This window comes from Panthera onca, chromosome D4, assembly GCF_046562875.1.
Source record: "Panthera onca isolate mPanOnc1 chromosome D4, mPanOnc1 haplotype 2, whole genome shotgun sequence".
Classification (NCBI taxonomy): Eukaryota; Metazoa; Chordata; class Mammalia; order Carnivora; family Felidae; genus Panthera; species Panthera onca.
In genome coordinates this window covers 17,757,565-17,775,849 of record NC_138351.1, presented here as the reverse complement: position 1 = coordinate 17,775,849, position 18,285 = coordinate 17,757,565, and the positions used below count along the sequence as shown (strand labels likewise).

The window sequence follows — 18,285 nt, the reverse complement described above, 5'->3', positions numbered from 1 at the left end:
CCACCCAGGCGCCCTGAGACAGGTTCTTTAAACAGGTAATTAAATTAAAATTAGGTCATTAGAGTGAGCCGTAACCTATAATCTGACTGGTGTCCTTTTAAGAAGAACAGATGGGGGGTGGGGGGAGAAGAGCAGACTGGAAAACAGACAAGCATGGGGGAAAGACCACGTGTGGACACAGGGAGAACATGACCATCTACAAGTCACGGAGAGACGCTTCAGAAGAAGCCGACTCTGTCAACACCTCACTGTGACCTCTTGCCTCCAAAATTCTAAGAAAAATTTCTGTCGGTTCAGCTAAGTAGTCTGCAGCACTCAGTTACGGCAGCCCCGGCAAGCTAAAGCCCTTCTCGTTCCTTCCCCACCCTCAGCGACACGGGAGAGATGCCACTGGGGCTTCCCAGTGAGAGGAATGAAAACCAGAGATCTACCTCTACCCGCCCCCCAACCCCTCTCTTGTTCCAGGAACTTCGTGTTGATCCAAGGTCGTCGGAACAAGAGCACACTCCGTATCGGCTGAATTCCCTGCTGCCATTTACTGGTGCTCCCCACGTGCTAGGCTTGAAATACTCATCTCAATCCATGCTCACAGCAAAACTCTGCAGGATGGCTACTGTTATTCCCATATTCAAACGAGGGAACCGATGGCCACAGGTTAAGGCAATTTGTCGTGAGTACACGACAGATTTGGAATCTGAAGGCGGGCCTCAGCCTGACGGCCGTGAACCAACGCTCACTGACACTTGTTCTGTGCTACCTTCTGAGGCGTCCGACTCGGGACGACAGGGTCCAGGACAAGCCCAGACAAAGCCGGCAGAGCCGCCAGCCTCTGGCAGGAAGGCTCACATCTGTAGTGAGTAAGGCCACAAAGTCAAGAGGGCAGGTGTCCTTGCTGGGTGTCTCTCTCCTCTGCCTCCTGTCTGGACACCCTGCTCCCCACTCTTGCTCTCCGGGATGGTTCCCCACACCTCAGGGAGAGTGATTCTTCTAAAACTTAGCTAATCAGTCCTGGAAACCCTCCCATCTTCCGGGGCCTGGAGGCCTCAGTCAGGTAAGTGTGCACCTCTTGGTTTCAGCTCAGGTCATGATCTCAAGGTTCATGAGTTCGATCCCCACATCAGGCTCCGAGCTGACAGTTTGGAACCTACTCGGGATTCTCTCTCTCTCTCCCTCTCTGTCCCTCCCCCACATGCTCTCTCAGTCTCTCTCAAAATAAATAAATAAACTTAAAAAAAATTGTTTTAATTAAAAAAAGGGGGGCGCCTGGGTGGCTCAGTCGGTTAAGCATCTGACTTCAGCTCAGGTCATGATCTTGTGGTTCATGAGTTTGAGCCCCGCGTCGGGCTCTATGCTGACAGCTCAGAGTCTGGAGTCTGCTTCAGATTCTATCTCCTTCTCTCTCTGCTCCTCCCCTGCTCGCACTCTGTCTCTCTCTCTCTCTAAAAAATAAATAAACATAAAACAAAACAAAACTCCATCTTACCCAGGGCAAAATCCAAATGAGCCCTATGAGGCCCTACATGATCTGCCTGCCCTCTCTCTCCGCCCAGCCTCTGTGAACCCATCTCCTAACTCCCTCTTCTTTATACATGACTTTGTAAGCTGCTGCCGTCCCTGCTGTTTCTAGAACCTGCCAAAGACACTCCTTGCTGTTCCCTTGGCTCTCTCACTTTCCTCAGGTCTCTACTCAATCGTCACCTTCACAGAAAGGCCATCCCTGAACACCCTGCTGAAAATAACACTCTTTTTTCTCCATTAACCTTTTGGCCCTATACGCTCCTTATTTTTCTTCAGAGCACTTACCAGGCCCTCACAGTCATGTTCATTTGTTATCTGTCTCCCCACACTGGGGATGGCAGCTCCATGAGACCACCCTTTCTGTTGATGGGGCACTATCTCCCAGGCCTGGGCCAGGGTCCGACACATAGTAAGTGCTCACTAAATCACGGATGGATGGGTGGGTTGATGGACGGACACCAGAAACTATAACAATGGAGAGTGTACACAGCAGAAACACAGAAAATTGCTCTAGACAGAACAAACTGAGGGTTGCTGGAAGGGATGGGGGGGGATGGGCTAAACGGGGGATGGGCATTAAGGAGGGCACTTGTGGGTGTTGTACGTAAGTCATGAATCACACAATTCTCCTCCTGAAACCAATACCACACTGTATGTTAACTAACTTGGATTTAAATAAAATCTTGGAAAGAAAAACAAAATTGCTCCTGATGGTTGGTAAAAGGTGCCATTATGAAGTGGCCTGAGGTAGAGGGTCAACAGAAAGAACAAAGAAGGCCAGGGTGAGAGTCACAGGAAGGCTGACTGAGATAAGGTCATGTACTTTATATGCAGGCCACTTTGTGATTTTTAAAGCAGGTGGCGTCACAATGCAGGAACAAGCCACACAGGACGGACGACACAAAGTCAAGGTGGGGAAGACATTCAGATCAATTCAGGGACTCAGCTTTCACACCTCTGGACCACAGGGAAGTCAATGAACATCCACTCCTATGAATCTTTTACAGCTATCAAAGAAAAGGCCAGAGAAGTATCTAAATGAAATCACCTTAGGTTTTTATGCCAGTTTTAAAGTTAAAAACTCAATACTTACAGTTCTGGGTTCAAATGTATAAAGAGCTCTGAACACTTTAACTTGCCCTAAAAGAGAGGGAACAGATAAACACATGATCAATTCTTTCATTTTAAGTTTACTCTAATTTTTTTTTAATGTTTATTTATTTTTGAGAGGGACTGAGCATGAATGGGGGAGGGTCAGAGAGGGAGACACAGAATCCGAAGCAGGCTCCGGGCTCTGAGCTGTCAGCACAGAACCCAACACGGGGCTCGAACCCACAAACCACGAGATCATGACCTGAGCCAAAGTCAGACGCTCAACCGACTGAGCCACCCAGGCACCCCCTTAAGTTTACTCTAAATAGCATTATCCATTATATTCTTCAGAATACCCTAATTAAAAGCCCATGTGAGAAATTTATTTTGAAATTAAGTGCTTTTTTTCAGCATAGAAGGTATTTTGTAAATATTTGTTAAATAAAGGCATGAATAAACACACACCTTTGGGGATGATTTCGCCTCTCCTTCTCAAAAAACAGGAACTACACAATTATTTGGACTTCACTTCTGTCCTATATAGAGCCCTTCCAGCCCTAGGATCTAAGTTTAAGGTAAGCATTTAACATAAAGAGATATTTAATGTGACAATCAATGGTGGTTTAGTATTATTAAATCAATTATTTAGAACTTTATATTTTCCAAAAGAAAAGAAAAAAAACATGGAGAAAAATAGTATCGGTTGGATAAAAATAAGATTCCGTTAAGTCCCAAAACAGAGTGCAATAACTCAGCAAAGAGGAGATCATATTCATGAAAGCTGTCCTCCACTCTCCCAAACAAGATCCCTATTAATATGCCCCTTCCCTGTGTTTCCATAACACCTTATGTTAGAATAAGTGATTTGCTGGCCTGTGTCATTTGGGAGCAGGAAGTTGGACCTGTTCAATTTCCCAGCACCACCTAGCATACAGTATGAACTTCCATAAATAATTACTAAATGAATACGTAAGAGAACAAATTCAAACAGTAGGAAGAAGTCTACAGATAGAAAAAAAAAAGAGGTCTTTTATGAAATAAATAGATTTAGAAGGAATATCAAAATAGAAGGACTACCTATTTAAAATGTGATAACAACTCCATATCAGCACTACAGAACATTTATTTATTCATATTTTTAAAATTTTTCAATTATTTATTTATTTTTAAAGAGAGAGAGAGAGAGAGAGAGAGAGAGAGAGAGAGAGAGAAAGAGAGGGCAAGCAGGGGAGGGGCAGAGACGGAGACACAGAATCTGAAGCAGGCTCTAGGCTCTGAGCTGTCAGCACAGAGCCCAATGCGGGGCTGGAACTCACGAACCGCGAGATCATAAAATGAGCCCAAGTCAGGTGCTTAACCGACTGAGCCACCCAGGTGCCCCGCTACTACAAGAACCTTTAAACATGGCTGCTGCCTACAAGAGCATCATTCAAAAAAGTGGTCTCCAAGATGCAACACAAGAGGAAGTTATTTACATTTTTGTCTTATTCTTTTTCATTCCTATTTTAATTTGTTCCACATATTATGTTTTATAATATAACAACTTAATAGGATACATATGCAACTTGTAATACACATATATTTATTGGGAATAAGTACTGAAAACCTTTTGCTGAATAGAATGTTAAGCATTATGAGGACGGGTGTTTATGTTTTATGAGCAAGATATCCAAGTGCCTAGCACAGTGCCTGCCTGGCGCATAGGAGGCACTCAGTAATTATTTGTTGAATGGATGAATAAAAGAATGGAAACATGCACTGAAAAAAAATCAGAAAGCCAGCCAACAGCACTGTCCAACAGAACTTCACGCAACAATGGGTAAGTTCTACTTCTGTGCTAGTCACATATGGCGACAGAGCACTTGAAATGTGGCTAACGTGACTGGGAACTGATATTTAAACATTATGTAATTTTAATTAAGTTAAATTGCCACATATGGCATGGGGAACAATAGAGGTTTAGAATATAAAAAAAAAAAAAATGGGAAATGACCGTAATGTCCATTAAGAAGGGATTACGTAAATCGACTCTGATTCATCCTAAGAATGCTGCAGACAGATCTGCAGACACGGACACAGCAAAGACCCTGCAAAATATTCAGTGACAAAAAGCAGGTTACAGAACAGTATCCCGAATACTATTCCGTTCATGTTGACAATATACACACGCACACGTACACCCCTTGAACGGTAGCACCAGCTATGGGGAACCTTCACCTTCTCCTTTATGTATACGGTTTACATTCATGACACTTAGCATGTATGACTTTTATAATCAACAAGAACAGTAAAGACACTTTCACGGCAGGCGGTGGGAGCCTGGGGAGGTGGGGCTGGCTATCATCCTTTCTCTTAAATGCCCTAATACAGAAGATCCCCTGCTCACATCCCCTGTCACTCAGCATGTTTGCAAGGAAACACTATTTTTTGCGGTCTGAATTCTAATGCCCCTCCTTCCCTGCTCGTCTAAGGGGAGGCTGATAGGCAGAAGCAAATACGAAACGTGTTTTCTTCTGGAGTTTTTCACACACCCCCGCAGCCCTGAGAAAGGAAACACGGAACGGAAGGAAGAGCTGCCAGGAGAAATACCTGTGGACCCTACTGGCTCTCTGAGAGGGGAGAGCGGTTATCTTGATGACTTCAAACTTTCCAAAGAGAAGTTATACAAGGAAGCAGTCCACTGGTGACCAAAATCAATGACAGAACGTTCTCATCCTTGGAGGGAATGGCAGCAACGAGATGAGCTATGGCTAACTGTGGAAACCAGATCCAACGTGAACTTAATGAGCTTACATAAAATTCAACACCAACTAAAGAACCTGAAAAAAAATAAATTCTTGGAGTGTGCCTAAGCCACTGAGTTTTGTTATCTTTTGTGATTGTCTTACTTAAAATGTTCCCAACTAAAAGGAAGTGGGAGATTTATTTGCATTTTGATTTATATTAAACATTGAACATCAAGCCAGTCTTTTACGTGGTTATACAAGGGAACATTCTCTCTGTGTGAAGCTGTACAAAACACTTTCACCTACATGATCCTGTTTATTGATTAATGTTGGGATGTTAGCCTCGTGGGGCTCCCTTTTAATCCATATATTATAAAAGTTCTGGGCCTTAATTTATTCAATTCTCAAACCTGAGTCAAACAGAAAAGAAACAATGCAAAAAAGCAAAAAAACAAAACAAACAAAACAAAACAAAAATACCAGCCAGAGGATATGAAAGAATTGCACACAGATTAAAAAAAACCAAAAATGACTTTCATGGTTACAGTCTACCAACCCTGGTTAGTCTCTCAAGAGAATAATAATTAATGATATTTAATTCACTGAGCATTTTTACATATTTAATTCAACTGTTCTATAGGTGTACAGGTTCACACAGAATATAAAGGACTCAGGGTATTCTGTGTTTCTATAGCACTGCCCTCACTGACACCTAAAAAAATAGTAATAAACATCTTAATAAATTATCAAGATAGGCACTGATCAATTCCAATTTTATTTACTCATTTTAATTTAAGTTTTTATTTATTTTTGAGAGAGAGACCAAAGATGAGTGAGGGAGGCAGAGGAGAGAAGGAGACACAGAATCCAAAGTAGGCTCCAAGCTCTAAGCTGTCAGCACAGCGCCTGACATGGGGCTCAAACTCGTGAACTACGAGATCATGACCTGAGCCAAAGTCAGACACTTAACTGACTGAGCTAACCAGGCATCCGAATTCCAAATATATTTAAAGAAGGCAGATTCACAAACATAAAATCGTGGTGTTCTTGGATTGGCAAAATCAGATGTCTTCTCCGGGCAGCACCTCCAACCTCGATCGGAAGGCTGGTTACACAAAACAAAGAGAGAAAGTGGAACCAGGAAGACTGTATGAATTACCTGGAATTCACCCTGAATTAAGACTGGAAAGAGGCCCGATCTTTTGTAAGATCCTTTCAGTGGATCTCACGTGAACTAGCATGTGAATGGTATTTAGGATTTCAGTAGGGCTGGCCTCCCGATGCAAGCAAGATAAGCAGATTCCCATGTTTGCAGGCAGCAGCTGGGCCCTGCTGGCTTTTCACTTTGCCGGCCCCTCACCTTGCCAGGCACACCCTTCCTTTTTCTCTGCAACCCCACCCTGCCCCTACAGAGACGGGCTCAGTCCACCAGTCATCAGCTGGAACCCTGTTTGCCTCTGGAGTGAAGGCTGAAACCCAGACTACAGCGAACGAATCCTTGTCCACAGCAGTGGAGGCAGATAGAGGGAAAGGGGATCTGGGAGGGGTCACGTACAGGCAACGGGCAAGAGACTTTTCTGTGTCTGAAGTCTGCCAACAGAATGCGGATGGGTACACCTCTGTGGCCCTGAAAGGGCACTTCGACGGACGTGGGGTGCACAAACTCAAACACACAGTTTCTATTCTAGTTTCTTCTCTGTTGGTGAAGGAGTGGAAGAGAAGCTTCTAGAGTGAGCCACAAAGACAGCATTAAAAAAAGGATCACTCACAGCAAAAGGACTGACTATTCAACATATCAGAACTTGGTTATCTGAAACAGAGGATCCATTTCATTTACATTCTGCTTAAAACCATCGCAAGGCCAGGGGCGCCGGGTGGCTCAGTCAGTTAGACATCCGACTCTTGATTTCTGCTCGGATCATGACCCCACAGTTCATGGGATGGAGCCCTGTGTTGGGCTCTGCATCGACAGTGTGGAGCCTGCTTGGGATCCTCTTTCTCTCTGCCCTCCCCTGCTCACTCACACTCTCTCTCTCTCTCTCTCAAAAATTAAAATAAACTGAAAAAAAAAAAATGTTGGAAGGCCTAAGACCTTTTAGATGGACTTCATTTAAAATGGTTATGATAGGAGCACCTGGGTGGCTCAGTCGGTTAAAGCGTCTGACTTTGGCTCGGGTCATAATCCCACGGTTCACAAGTTTGAGCCCCGCGTCGGGCTCTGTGCTGACAGCTCAGAGCCTGGAGCCTGCTTCACATTCTGTGTCTCCCTTTCTCTGCCTCTCCCCCCAACTTGCGCTCTGTCTCTCTCAAAAATAAACATTTAAAAAATGTTTTTAAATAATAATAAAAAAAATTAAATGGCTATGATAACGATTACATACCCACTGTGGTAGTTAAAACTAAAAAACACTGGCAGTGCTAAGTGTTAAGAAGGATACAGAACAACTGGAATTCTCAGACAGTGTCAGTGGGCGTGGAAACAGGTACAACTGCTGGAGAAAGTTATTTGGCAGTAGCATTCATTCAGTTTTTGTAAGTCTTAACATACCTTTGAGATCTTACATGACATTTCTGGGAAAGGAAATTGGAAAACCCCTCCTCTCACCTTTCGTGGGGCTAAGATGCTGTCTACAAAAACGACCCCTCCCAGACGGTGTTACTATCCCAGAGTACAGTGAGTCTCAACATTTTTTTTAACTGCACACCATGAAACTAATTTTGTGGCTTTTAAAAATATGAAATAAAACAGAAATGACCAGAGTACAGTGTACCTGGCACAAATAATTATGGTTTTGTGTGTTTATTCCGTCGGGACTGGACAGATGGATGGAGAAAGTGATGTTTCGTTCAAAAATTTACCAAACACACCTTTTGGCATAATGCCAAGTGGCCAAATGTTAAAACCAAATACTTGCCAAAGCCAAATGCTGCTTTACGGAAGGGACTATTGGAAAGCAAGTATAAATCTGAAGTTCTATTCAAAAAAATGTACTATGTTTACAATTTTATTGTCAAAAATTCTGGTAGATCCATTTTGAACATTTGATATAAAAGGGCAGGAACCATAATTCCTCAGCACGATCCACAGCAGACTAATGAGAATTTGCAGAAGTAATTTCTACAAAATTAAATGGATGCTCTGAAAATCAGGTCTGTGGAAAAAAGCAAGACATTTCGGTGCCAAGACAGCCGCTGCCTGCGGTGATTCTGCCAGCAAGTTAGGAAGCTTTCCTTCCTCCCTAATGGAAAGCGAGCGAGGTCAAGACTTAGGTGAAGACCCCTCCCCTCCTGGACTTGAAGACTTGCTTAATGCCTGATGGTGCAATTTCACTGAAGCCTATCCCCCAGAGGAGACAGCAGTTTCCCCAAGATTATTAGCAACCGTCCTCTCTCAACACTACTTCTCAATCTATACCTATCATTTTTTTAAGATTTGTATCACTGGTTTTGGGCACATAAAATTCACAGCCTGACAATCACCCTTAATTTTTACAATATTTTGTTCTCCAATAAAAAAATATAGATGTTTATACTTTCAGTTGACTGAGTTTCCATACACAAAGCATAAGAGGGGACGCTGCAAGAGTCACATACAGAGCGTTTACCTATTTTTCAAAGCAAATGTTATGATAATAAATCCCAAAGGTCTGCCTTGTTTGCGTCACTGGTGCCCCCACCCTGGTTGGACAGGAGGGCTACCTATGCAATGTACAATCCTTGTTCAGGTACAAGTTGCAAGTGTGCCAGAAACAACACCAAAGTCAGGCACCCCGCCTTTTGGCCAGTCGGCCGAGGCTGAATGGCAGTTTTAGGAAAAAATTTAAGGTGAATTCCTGTGTATCCCTATGGTCTAGTGTGTATGTGTGTGTACTTTTGTACGTATCAGATCATCGGATAAAATATGTACCCTACTGAAGATCAAAGTCAAAAAAAAGTTTAAAAGTGACCACACTCTCTGATCAAATGAGGGATCTGTACAGGACTCTCTAAAGAATGAATAATATTTCCTCTATTTTCAAAATTCAGCTCGCATGTAAAAACTAATATTCTCCAATATGCCCCAGAGAGTTAGAACCGACACTGGAGCTTTTGAAAAGAAAGAGAAGGAAGAGAATTATTTGAATAGGGGAACATCATGGAAAAATAAGAATTTACCATATACACAGAGTTATCACATTTGTCTAAGAGAATGCAGGGAATATCACTTCTTAACTTATACTCTGTGGGTATGAAAAAACTGTCACCGCCTCCGAATACTCTCAGGGCAAATAAAAGTATTAATAGTATTTCTACTACACATATTTAAATTATTCCATTAAACATGCAGGATGAAACAGGATGTTTTCTGCTCAAAAACAAAACAGAGGGAGTGTACATGATAGTATCCAAGAGTCAAGGCCATCATTTCGCCTGCAGGGTAAGAGGAAACAGCTGTGCTCTGTTGGGTCAACACAGGCTCCCCTGGGCTTTGTGGATTCCAACGCCCATAAATGAGGTGGTTAGTTCAGAATAGGCTTCTTGGTAAAGATCTCTATGCATGTCATTCCACAAAAGCCCACTGCTCTTGAAGATAAAACACAGAGGCTATGATCCTTGCAGAGAAAATCATCGTGCGAGCACAACGTTTAAGAGTTTCCACCATAAAGGATGTTTCTTTCCTCGCACTTCCATTCTCGGATTCATTAAGTCAACTCCAATGAATTCTATTTGCATATGTGCCTTTAAAGGATATACTAATAAAAAAATAAGAACATAATATTTTCATCTCTCCTCACACCAACAACACCACCTCAACCAATCCAGAAAAAAAAAAAAAAAGCCACTGAAGAATTTGAAACGTGTCTTGATTTCAGCTGCAGGAATGCCAGACTCGTTAAAAACAGTAGCCAGTGTGTTTTCTGACAAGAGGGTTCTGTTTATTAACAGTGTGCCTTTCTTATCCATTTTTTCTTTTCCTTATACTTTTCAGGGCCTTTCAGCAAACTTGGTTACTTTTACATCTTCAGGAGCCATAGCTACTGGTTATTTTTCTTTCTTCTCCGCGGTATAGCATAAAAGTCCCAAAGAACAGGGTTCAAAATTTCAAAGGACACACTCGTTGCCAACTATGTCTTGACTGGCTAAAAATCAGAGAGGAAGCAATGGCCCCCAAAGACCCTTCACTCCCAGACAAACTGCTTCCAAAGTCACTTTGACGACCCCACAGGGAACTTAAGAGAAATCTTTATTTCAGACCTTGGAATTTAACTTTAAAAGGTGACACTGGTCATACTACTTTCTGCAAAAGGCAAGATGAATCCAAGGGCTGACCCATGACAGCAACAGTTATTGCATGACCCAGGAACTAAGAATGATTTTACTTTTTTAAAAAAAATTTTTTTAATGTTTATTTTTGAGACAGAGAGAGAGAGAGAGCACACAAATGGGGGAGGAGGCAGACAGAGGGAAACACAGAACCCAGAGCAGACACCAGACTCTGAGCTGTCAGCACAGAGACCAATGCAGGGCTTGAACTCACGAACCATGAGATCATAACCTGAGCTGAAGTCGGACACTTAACCGACTGAACCACCCGGGTGCCCCATAAGGTTTTACATTTTTAATGGTTGGGGAGCAGGAGGATCAAAGGAATAATAATATTACAAGACACATGAAAACTATCTGAAATTTAAATTGCAGTGTCAGTAAGTAAAGTTTTATTGGAACAGAACCCATATATACATTCTGTTCTATGGCTGCTTTCACTCTATGATGGCAGAGTTGAGCAGTGCAACAGGAAGCATCTGTGGCCCACAAAGCCTAAAATATTTACTATGTGGATCTTTATGGAAGAAAGTCTGCCTACCCCTATCCTCTGGCCCCTATTCCTGTTAGTAACGAGTCAGACCACAGGAGCATTAGCCCCAGCAGGAAGGGTCCAAATCAGTCTCTCACAGACTCCACAAGCAGTGTGGGTTTCAGCCTCATCCTATGTGAAATGACTGGTTGTCTATACATCCAAGATTGAGACAGAAGATTCTCTAACACTAAAATCTTTCACCCAAAACGGAATTCCCCATCTAAACCCATGTTTATGGGACACTTACCACGAACCAAGTACCATGCAAAGTGCTGATTTGCCACAACCCATTTAATCTTCAAAATAACCCTGGGCAGGGGGCGCCTGGGTGGCTCAGTCAGTTGGGCATCCGACACGATTTCGGCTTAGGTCACGATCTCATGGTTCGTGAGTTCAAGCTCTGTGTTGGCCTTTGGACTGACAGCCTGGAGCCTGCTTGGGATTTTCTCTCTGCCCCTCCCTCACTTGGGCCTTCTCTCTCCCACGTGCGCACGCGTGCTCTCGTTCTCGCTGTCTCTCAAATAAATAAAGTTAAAAAAAATGCGGGGGTGACCTGGGTGGCTCAGTCAGTTAAGTAACTAACTTCGGTTCAGCTTATGACTTCGCTGTTCATGAGTTGGAGCCCTGCATGGGGCTTACTGCTGTCAGCGCAGAGCCGGCTTCGGATCCTCAGCCCCCCTCTCTCTGCCCCTCTCCTGCTTGCACTCTCTCAAAAATAAATAAACATTTAAAAAAAAAACTTGAAAAAAATCCTGGGAAATAAATACTTTATGTATGTAGCCTACTATATAGCTGGGGTAACTGAGGTTAGAGAAGACAAGTAACTACTCCAAATCTACACAACTAGAAAGGGGCAGACATGGGGTTTAAACCCAGGGCTTCTGGTCTCAGGACTCTGGATGATGCCAGCAGGCTGGGATTAAGTGAGAATGAACAAGTCAATTTACGTAAAGGACTTAATGAAGTTCCTAAGGTATTTTATGCACCCACAAGTTTAGTTATCACCATTTATTACAAATTTTTAGCTGATGTGAGGGGTCATTCCTTGTGTCTGTAGCGTCATTGGCAAGGCCATGAGGCCATTTACCCTAATCTTGCTCCCATACATAAGAGAATTTAACATTTATCACACCCCAGCAGAGAAATCTTCACATTTTTGTTAAGCAAAGAAAGTATAATACGTAATATTACATCTCTGAAGGGCTATCAAAGAATTAAATGTAAGTTTTAAGTTGTCATTTTTGAAACCTATAGCTACTGTCTTTAATCTATGCAAGGTGCCATAATAAAATGCGACAATCTGGGTGGTTTACACAGACGTTAATTTCTCACAGCTCTGGAGGCTGGGCAGTCTTGGATGAAGATACGAGCCAACCTGGTTTCTGGTGAGAACCCTCTTCCTCACATGCACATGGCTGCCTTCCCACCGTGTGTCCACACGGCCTTAGTATGCAGAAGTATATACAGAGAGATTCTCCCTTCTTAGAAAACCACTAATCCCACCATGTGGGCCCCATCCTCATGACTGACTCTAACCCTAAATGCTTCCCCAAGGCCCATCTCCAAATACCACCACACAGGGGGTATGAGTTCTGGGGGAACATAAACACTGAGCTCACAACAGCTATGAATATAGGATTATAAAAGAGACAGAAACGCATGAACATGTAAATGTACCCACGTGGGAATAGAGATTCAACAGTAAAAACAATAAAAAGGTTTATCGCGACCTTTAAAAATCAGCTTTTGGGGAATAGGCTTATACAAAAAGTGCTGGTTTGATGGTAATATTACCTACACAATCTATGCATGGAAGAAACAGCAGAAAAAAACAACATCAAAATGCTAACAGTTACTCTGGGTGGTGCCACTATGAGCCAGGTTTATTTTCTTCCTTTACTTTGTAAATTGTCCACAAAGAATGAGAATCCCACATACAATCAGGAAAACATGGTTTCTTCCAATGCCCTATTGAAGCACAACTCATGTTATCTGTACTCTGTCAGCAGAGGTGGTCTCTTTTTTTTATTAGTTTATTTATTTTTGAGAGAGGGAGTGAGTGGGGAGGGGCAGAAAGGGACAGAGAGCATCCCAAGCAGGCTCCCCGCTGTCAGCACAGAGCCCAACGTGGGGGTCGGACTCACGAACCATGAGATCATGACCTCAGCTGAAATCAAGAGTCAGATGCTAACGGACTAAGCCACCCAGGTGCCCCAGCAGAGTATTTTTTAATATTGAGTCCTCTTTGCCTCCTTGATCTCACCACACACACACACACACACACACACACACACACACACACACACAGTCAGTGGGGAGATAAGCAACCACGATGCCGAGGGTGACACGTAAGCCACACTGACGGTGGGAGACCTGTAGGTCAGTGCAGCCTGCACAAGAGGTGGCATGCACTTTGTCTCTGGAAAGATAAGAGGAGTTGCCAATGAAAGAGGAGCAGGGCAGACCCAGAATTCGGAGCCTGTATGCAGACAGAGGCCCGGAGGCCAGGCAGGGGGGAGGAGGAAAGTCACGGAAATCTGTGGGCCTGAGCCCGGCAGGAGAGATACTTGCTGCCTGGAGACATAAGCAGACTGGGCAGAGATGTCTCAAATGTCTCCGAGACCCACATTAAGAAATACTTTGCACAGCGGGGCTCAGGAAACACACACACACACACACACACACACTCACCCTTAAAACACAGCTTCCAAAAAAAAAAAAAAAACAACTTATCCTTACTTTGACTGATTCTCTCTGGTATCTTCTATTCTTGCTCTATTCTCTTTCCTTCCTTCTTATCAAGATGCTAGTCATCGCACACTACACAGACTTTGTGACCTACCACTGGGTCACCACTCACAGTCTGAAAATACACCAGGCCGGAGCATTTAACATATGAATGTGTGTAACCAGTGTCCAGGGGCCAAATGGAAATTCATTCAGATTTAGATATCTGGTAATCTTGGCAATAATGAAGCGCTCTCAGATTATAAAATATTAAAAATGGCCTTAGAAATTATTTTTATTTCAAGAAAAAAAAATTTTTTTTCATTTTGAGCAAATAATAAGTGGACAAGCTTAAAATTCAGACTTCATGAATGCCCAATTCATTGGAAAATTACAATTGTACCCAGGAGGTAAAAAGTTGCCAGAACAACAACAAAAAAGGCCTTGGTCTTAGCCCTCTATAAAGACCCACGCTAGTGGGGCGCCTGGGTGGCTCAGTTGGTTGAGAGTCCAACTTCGGCTCAGGTCATGATCTCACGGTTTGTGGGTTCAAGCCCCATGTCAGGCTCTGTGCTGACAGCTCAGAGCCTGAAGCCTGCTTGGGATTCTGTGTCTCCTTCTCGCTCTGCCCCTCCCCCGGTCCTGCTCTCTGTCCCTCTCTCTGTCTCAAAAATAAACATTAAAAAAAAATCCATGCTAGCAAGACAACATGATGATAAAAATGTCTCCTTTACTTAAAAGGCCCCTTTAAAACCTGATATAAGGACAAAGATACACACCGTATCTAAGAACAAAAAAAGAAAATTTCTAGAGACATAGACCGAACTTAAGCAAGGTGTTCACTTGAAGCTTACCTGATGGCCACACAGGGGCCAGATCTGTAGCTGAGGGCATTTTACTACTTCTCATTAACACCAGAACTCTCATACAACAATACAAACTCTGGATGAATGGCAAACATTATCAAACACAGCAGGAGAAACTAATGAGAGGGCAATGACTGGCAATACCCCTGAAACTGAGCTCCTCTCCATTCAGAAAACAAAAGGACTCAAATTTTCTTCTGCAGCACAGACACGAGACTCTGCCAAAGCCCATATTCAAAAGTACAACAGAACCCAAGACAGGAGAGTGGGTTCAGAGAGGCCATCTGTAGGAAATCAACAAGATGTCTAAGACGCTCATTTCTTCCAAGATCATCTACTTACTAATACAACAACCTTTAAACTGGAAATTACTCCCTAGTTGCATCCTCTGTCAAGACAGACAACAGTGCTCCTTTACAAGGTTTACTACCTTTTCCTGAGGGTCTGGTTCCTATCCTGAAAGTGGTGAGCCTTGAGGGGCCTGGTGGCCCTAACACCTTGTGGCCATTCCAGGGCCACACCTGGCAGCTCACCAGCGCAGGCAGGGAGGATGCCCCAGGTGATCAGTTCCTTCTCCCAACTTGCCTAGTCCCTTAAGTCTAGACGGTTTACGGAAAGGAGGGTTTAGACAGAGCTCTGGAGGCCTGGAAAGACCCCAGGAATCCAAGTGGCTCCCAGAAAAGGGAGAATGTTAACCCAAAGAAATGCTCAGGTATTTTCCCACACCAGATCAGATGCTCGTAGGAGGAAGGAGAATAGGGTTGGATTTCCCCTAGAGAGTGGTAAGGCCAGACAAGTGAAAAGCTGTGGTTTTCTGGGGCTGTAATTAAAATAGGGTAATTACAGGATCGTTCTGATGAAAATCTCCCTTCTACTCAAGGCCTGGGCAGGAGCTATGACAGCACACTCCTGAGGGTCTTGTACTTAGATTCGGCGGCTAAAACCTCAGCCGCTCCAAGGCCCAGGGTACCTTTCACACCCATTCCTGAGGCTGCAAAGTGCTCATGGATTTGTGTGTGTGTGTGTGTGTGTGTGTGTGTGTGTGTGTGTGTGTGTGTGTGTGTTGTTAACTCCTTTTCATTCATGGATGCCCAGACGATCATTTATCATTTTATGAACACGGGGTCATCGGCTGAGGGAAGGCAGGGGATGGAGACATTGGAATGTGCCCTAAAATGTCTAGAAATACAGCCCCTCCTAAATCCTTGAGCCTGAAGAAACACTTGCTGTTTACAATGTGGATGGGATGACAGTGAAAACCCCAGTCCACAGGGACAGAAGAGGGAAAGTTCTGTGCTCTCTTGGATGGTGGCTTCCCACCGACATGCAGTGGGTTGTGTAAATTGCAGGCTTTCATAATAATTACTAGGAGTTCGCTCTCCTTCAGTACCCACTGTCCAGCTACAGAAGTAACCTGCCTTCTCTCATCATCTGGTCTAACAAACTCCAGTTTCTTTACCTATGGTCTTAAGACATTTAGTAGAGACTTAATACTCAATTTCTAACTACGAACAATTTTTTTTTAGTTCTAAAATTAGAGCAATAACATTTATTCTGATCAGGATACAATGTACAATGTACAATGTTATGTTCTTAAGTTTATCATTATATCCTTAGGAGTATATAAATATTATTTTCTTTAAAAACAAACAAACAAGGGGTGCCTGGGTGGCTCAGTTGGTTGGGCGACCGACTTTGGCTCAGGTCGTGATCTCGCCATCTGTGAGTTCGAGCCCCACGTCGGGCTCTGTGCTGACAGCTCAGAGCCTGGAGCCTACTTCAGATTCTGTGTCTCCCCCTCTCTCTATCCCTCCCCTGTTCATGCTCTGTGTCTCTCTGTCTCTCAATAATAAACGTTAAAAAAAAAATTAAAACAAACAAGGTGGCTTCTGGGTTTTTTAATATTTTTTTATGTTTTTATTTTATTTTTGAGAGAGAGTGCGAGACAGAGTGAGAGAGAGAGGGAGACACAGATCCAAAGCAGGCTCCAAGCTCTGAGCTGTCAGCACAGAGCCTGACGTGGGGCTTGAACTCACGAGCCATGAGATCATGACCTGAGCTGAAGCTGGACGCTTAACCAACTGAGCCACCCAGGCACCCCAGCTTCTGGTTTCTGTGTGAGCCACACGTAACTTACAAAGTGACAGGTGGACTGAGAACCAATCTCTTGGTGGAACAAGTATCTCTCTTCTGAAGAGAAGCACTGAAAACCCTCCTTCCTGGAATGAAATTTGAGAACTGCTACAAAGCAAGGTCTGAACTTGAATTCACGGCTTAAAATTGTCACTTCCAAAACAGACAGGAAAAAACAAGATGGGAGAACAATATTTTGCACAGAGACTTAATTTCAAAAAACTAGCAGTATATTCTTAAATCTCAAATCTACAGAGTTGATGTCACTGAGTTATAATTGACTTTATACATTTTTCAAACATAAAAGTCCCAAGAGCCATTCAGGAATGACAATTTTTTTTTTTTTTTTTTTTTTTTGCCACTGGAATGTCATTGGGCACATTTCTGCAGAGCCACCCTGATGCTGTATGCCTGTAGGCAACTGAGGAAAAAAAAAAAACAGTAACAAAAACAAACTCCACTGTCCTATGTAGCTAGAGTCTAAGTGAAATCAGATCAGGTCTAATTAAGAATATATTATGTCTCCACCCAAACCCTCTTCCCATCCTTTCCCCTCTCTCTGTCATGGAAATCTGGACTTAGGAAAAAGTCCTTCAAGTATTTAATGCTTCCATCTGTGGGCAATCAATCATCTGGCCCTGAGCACTGGAAGCAGCAACGCAGTGGGTAGAGGACCACTGAAAATGTCCCATGGCTCCAGAAGAAGCATAGAATGAAATGATGTAGAAACCTGTGGGATTATTTGAAAAGTTAGTCTCAGTCAATGAACACTTGAAGCAAATGAAGAAACCTAGGACCAGAATGGGTGTGGTCTCACTCATCAAGGTGACCCAGCAAGTCAATAAAAGAATGGGGGCCAGAACTTTATTTCCAAACTAATGTCCATTTTCCATTACTATATTCTTTTTTTTAATGGTTATTTATTTATTTGCGGGGGGGGGGGGGGTACATAACTGGGGGAGGGGCTGAGAGACAGAGACAGAGAATCCCAAGCAGACTCCACACTGTCAGCACAGAGTCTGATGCAGGGCTCAGTCCCACGAACCAGGAGATCACGACCAGAACAGAGACCACGAGTGGGACCCTTAACCAACTGAGCCACCCAGGCACCCATTACTGTATTCTGCCTCCGCCTCCTCCAAATCACAGCTTGGTCACCCTATGAGCCTGTCTTCATACTTGAAGTCCTACCATTAGAGTGGTTCATTTAAAAAGGTAATTCTTTTCGGGAATCTTGTGTTTAGCTTATCTTATTCTTTAATGTAAATACCTTTGGGAAGGGGATGTTGATAAATCAGTGATTTGTTTAACACTGCAGATCAATTTGTTCATCAGATGTGAATCAGTGACTTTGTTCCCAGAACCCTGGGGAATTAAAGAGTAG

At 43.3% G+C, this 18,285-nt stretch overlaps 1 protein-coding gene across 2 annotated transcripts in view; it reads right to left on the bottom strand.

Moving 5' to 3' along the window:
• OSTF1 (osteoclast stimulating factor 1) overlaps positions 1 to 18,285 on the bottom strand; it is a 56,896-nt gene that overhangs the window by 28,604 nt on the left and 10,007 nt on the right. For both annotated transcript variants that reach the window (XM_078436938.2, XM_060610044.3), the window contains exon 2: positions 2,612 to 2,658. In XM_078436938.2, the coding sequence (XP_078293064.2) occupies positions 2,612 to 2,658 (47 nt within the window). The remainder of the gene's footprint in view (positions 1 to 2,611; positions 2,659 to 18,285) is intronic.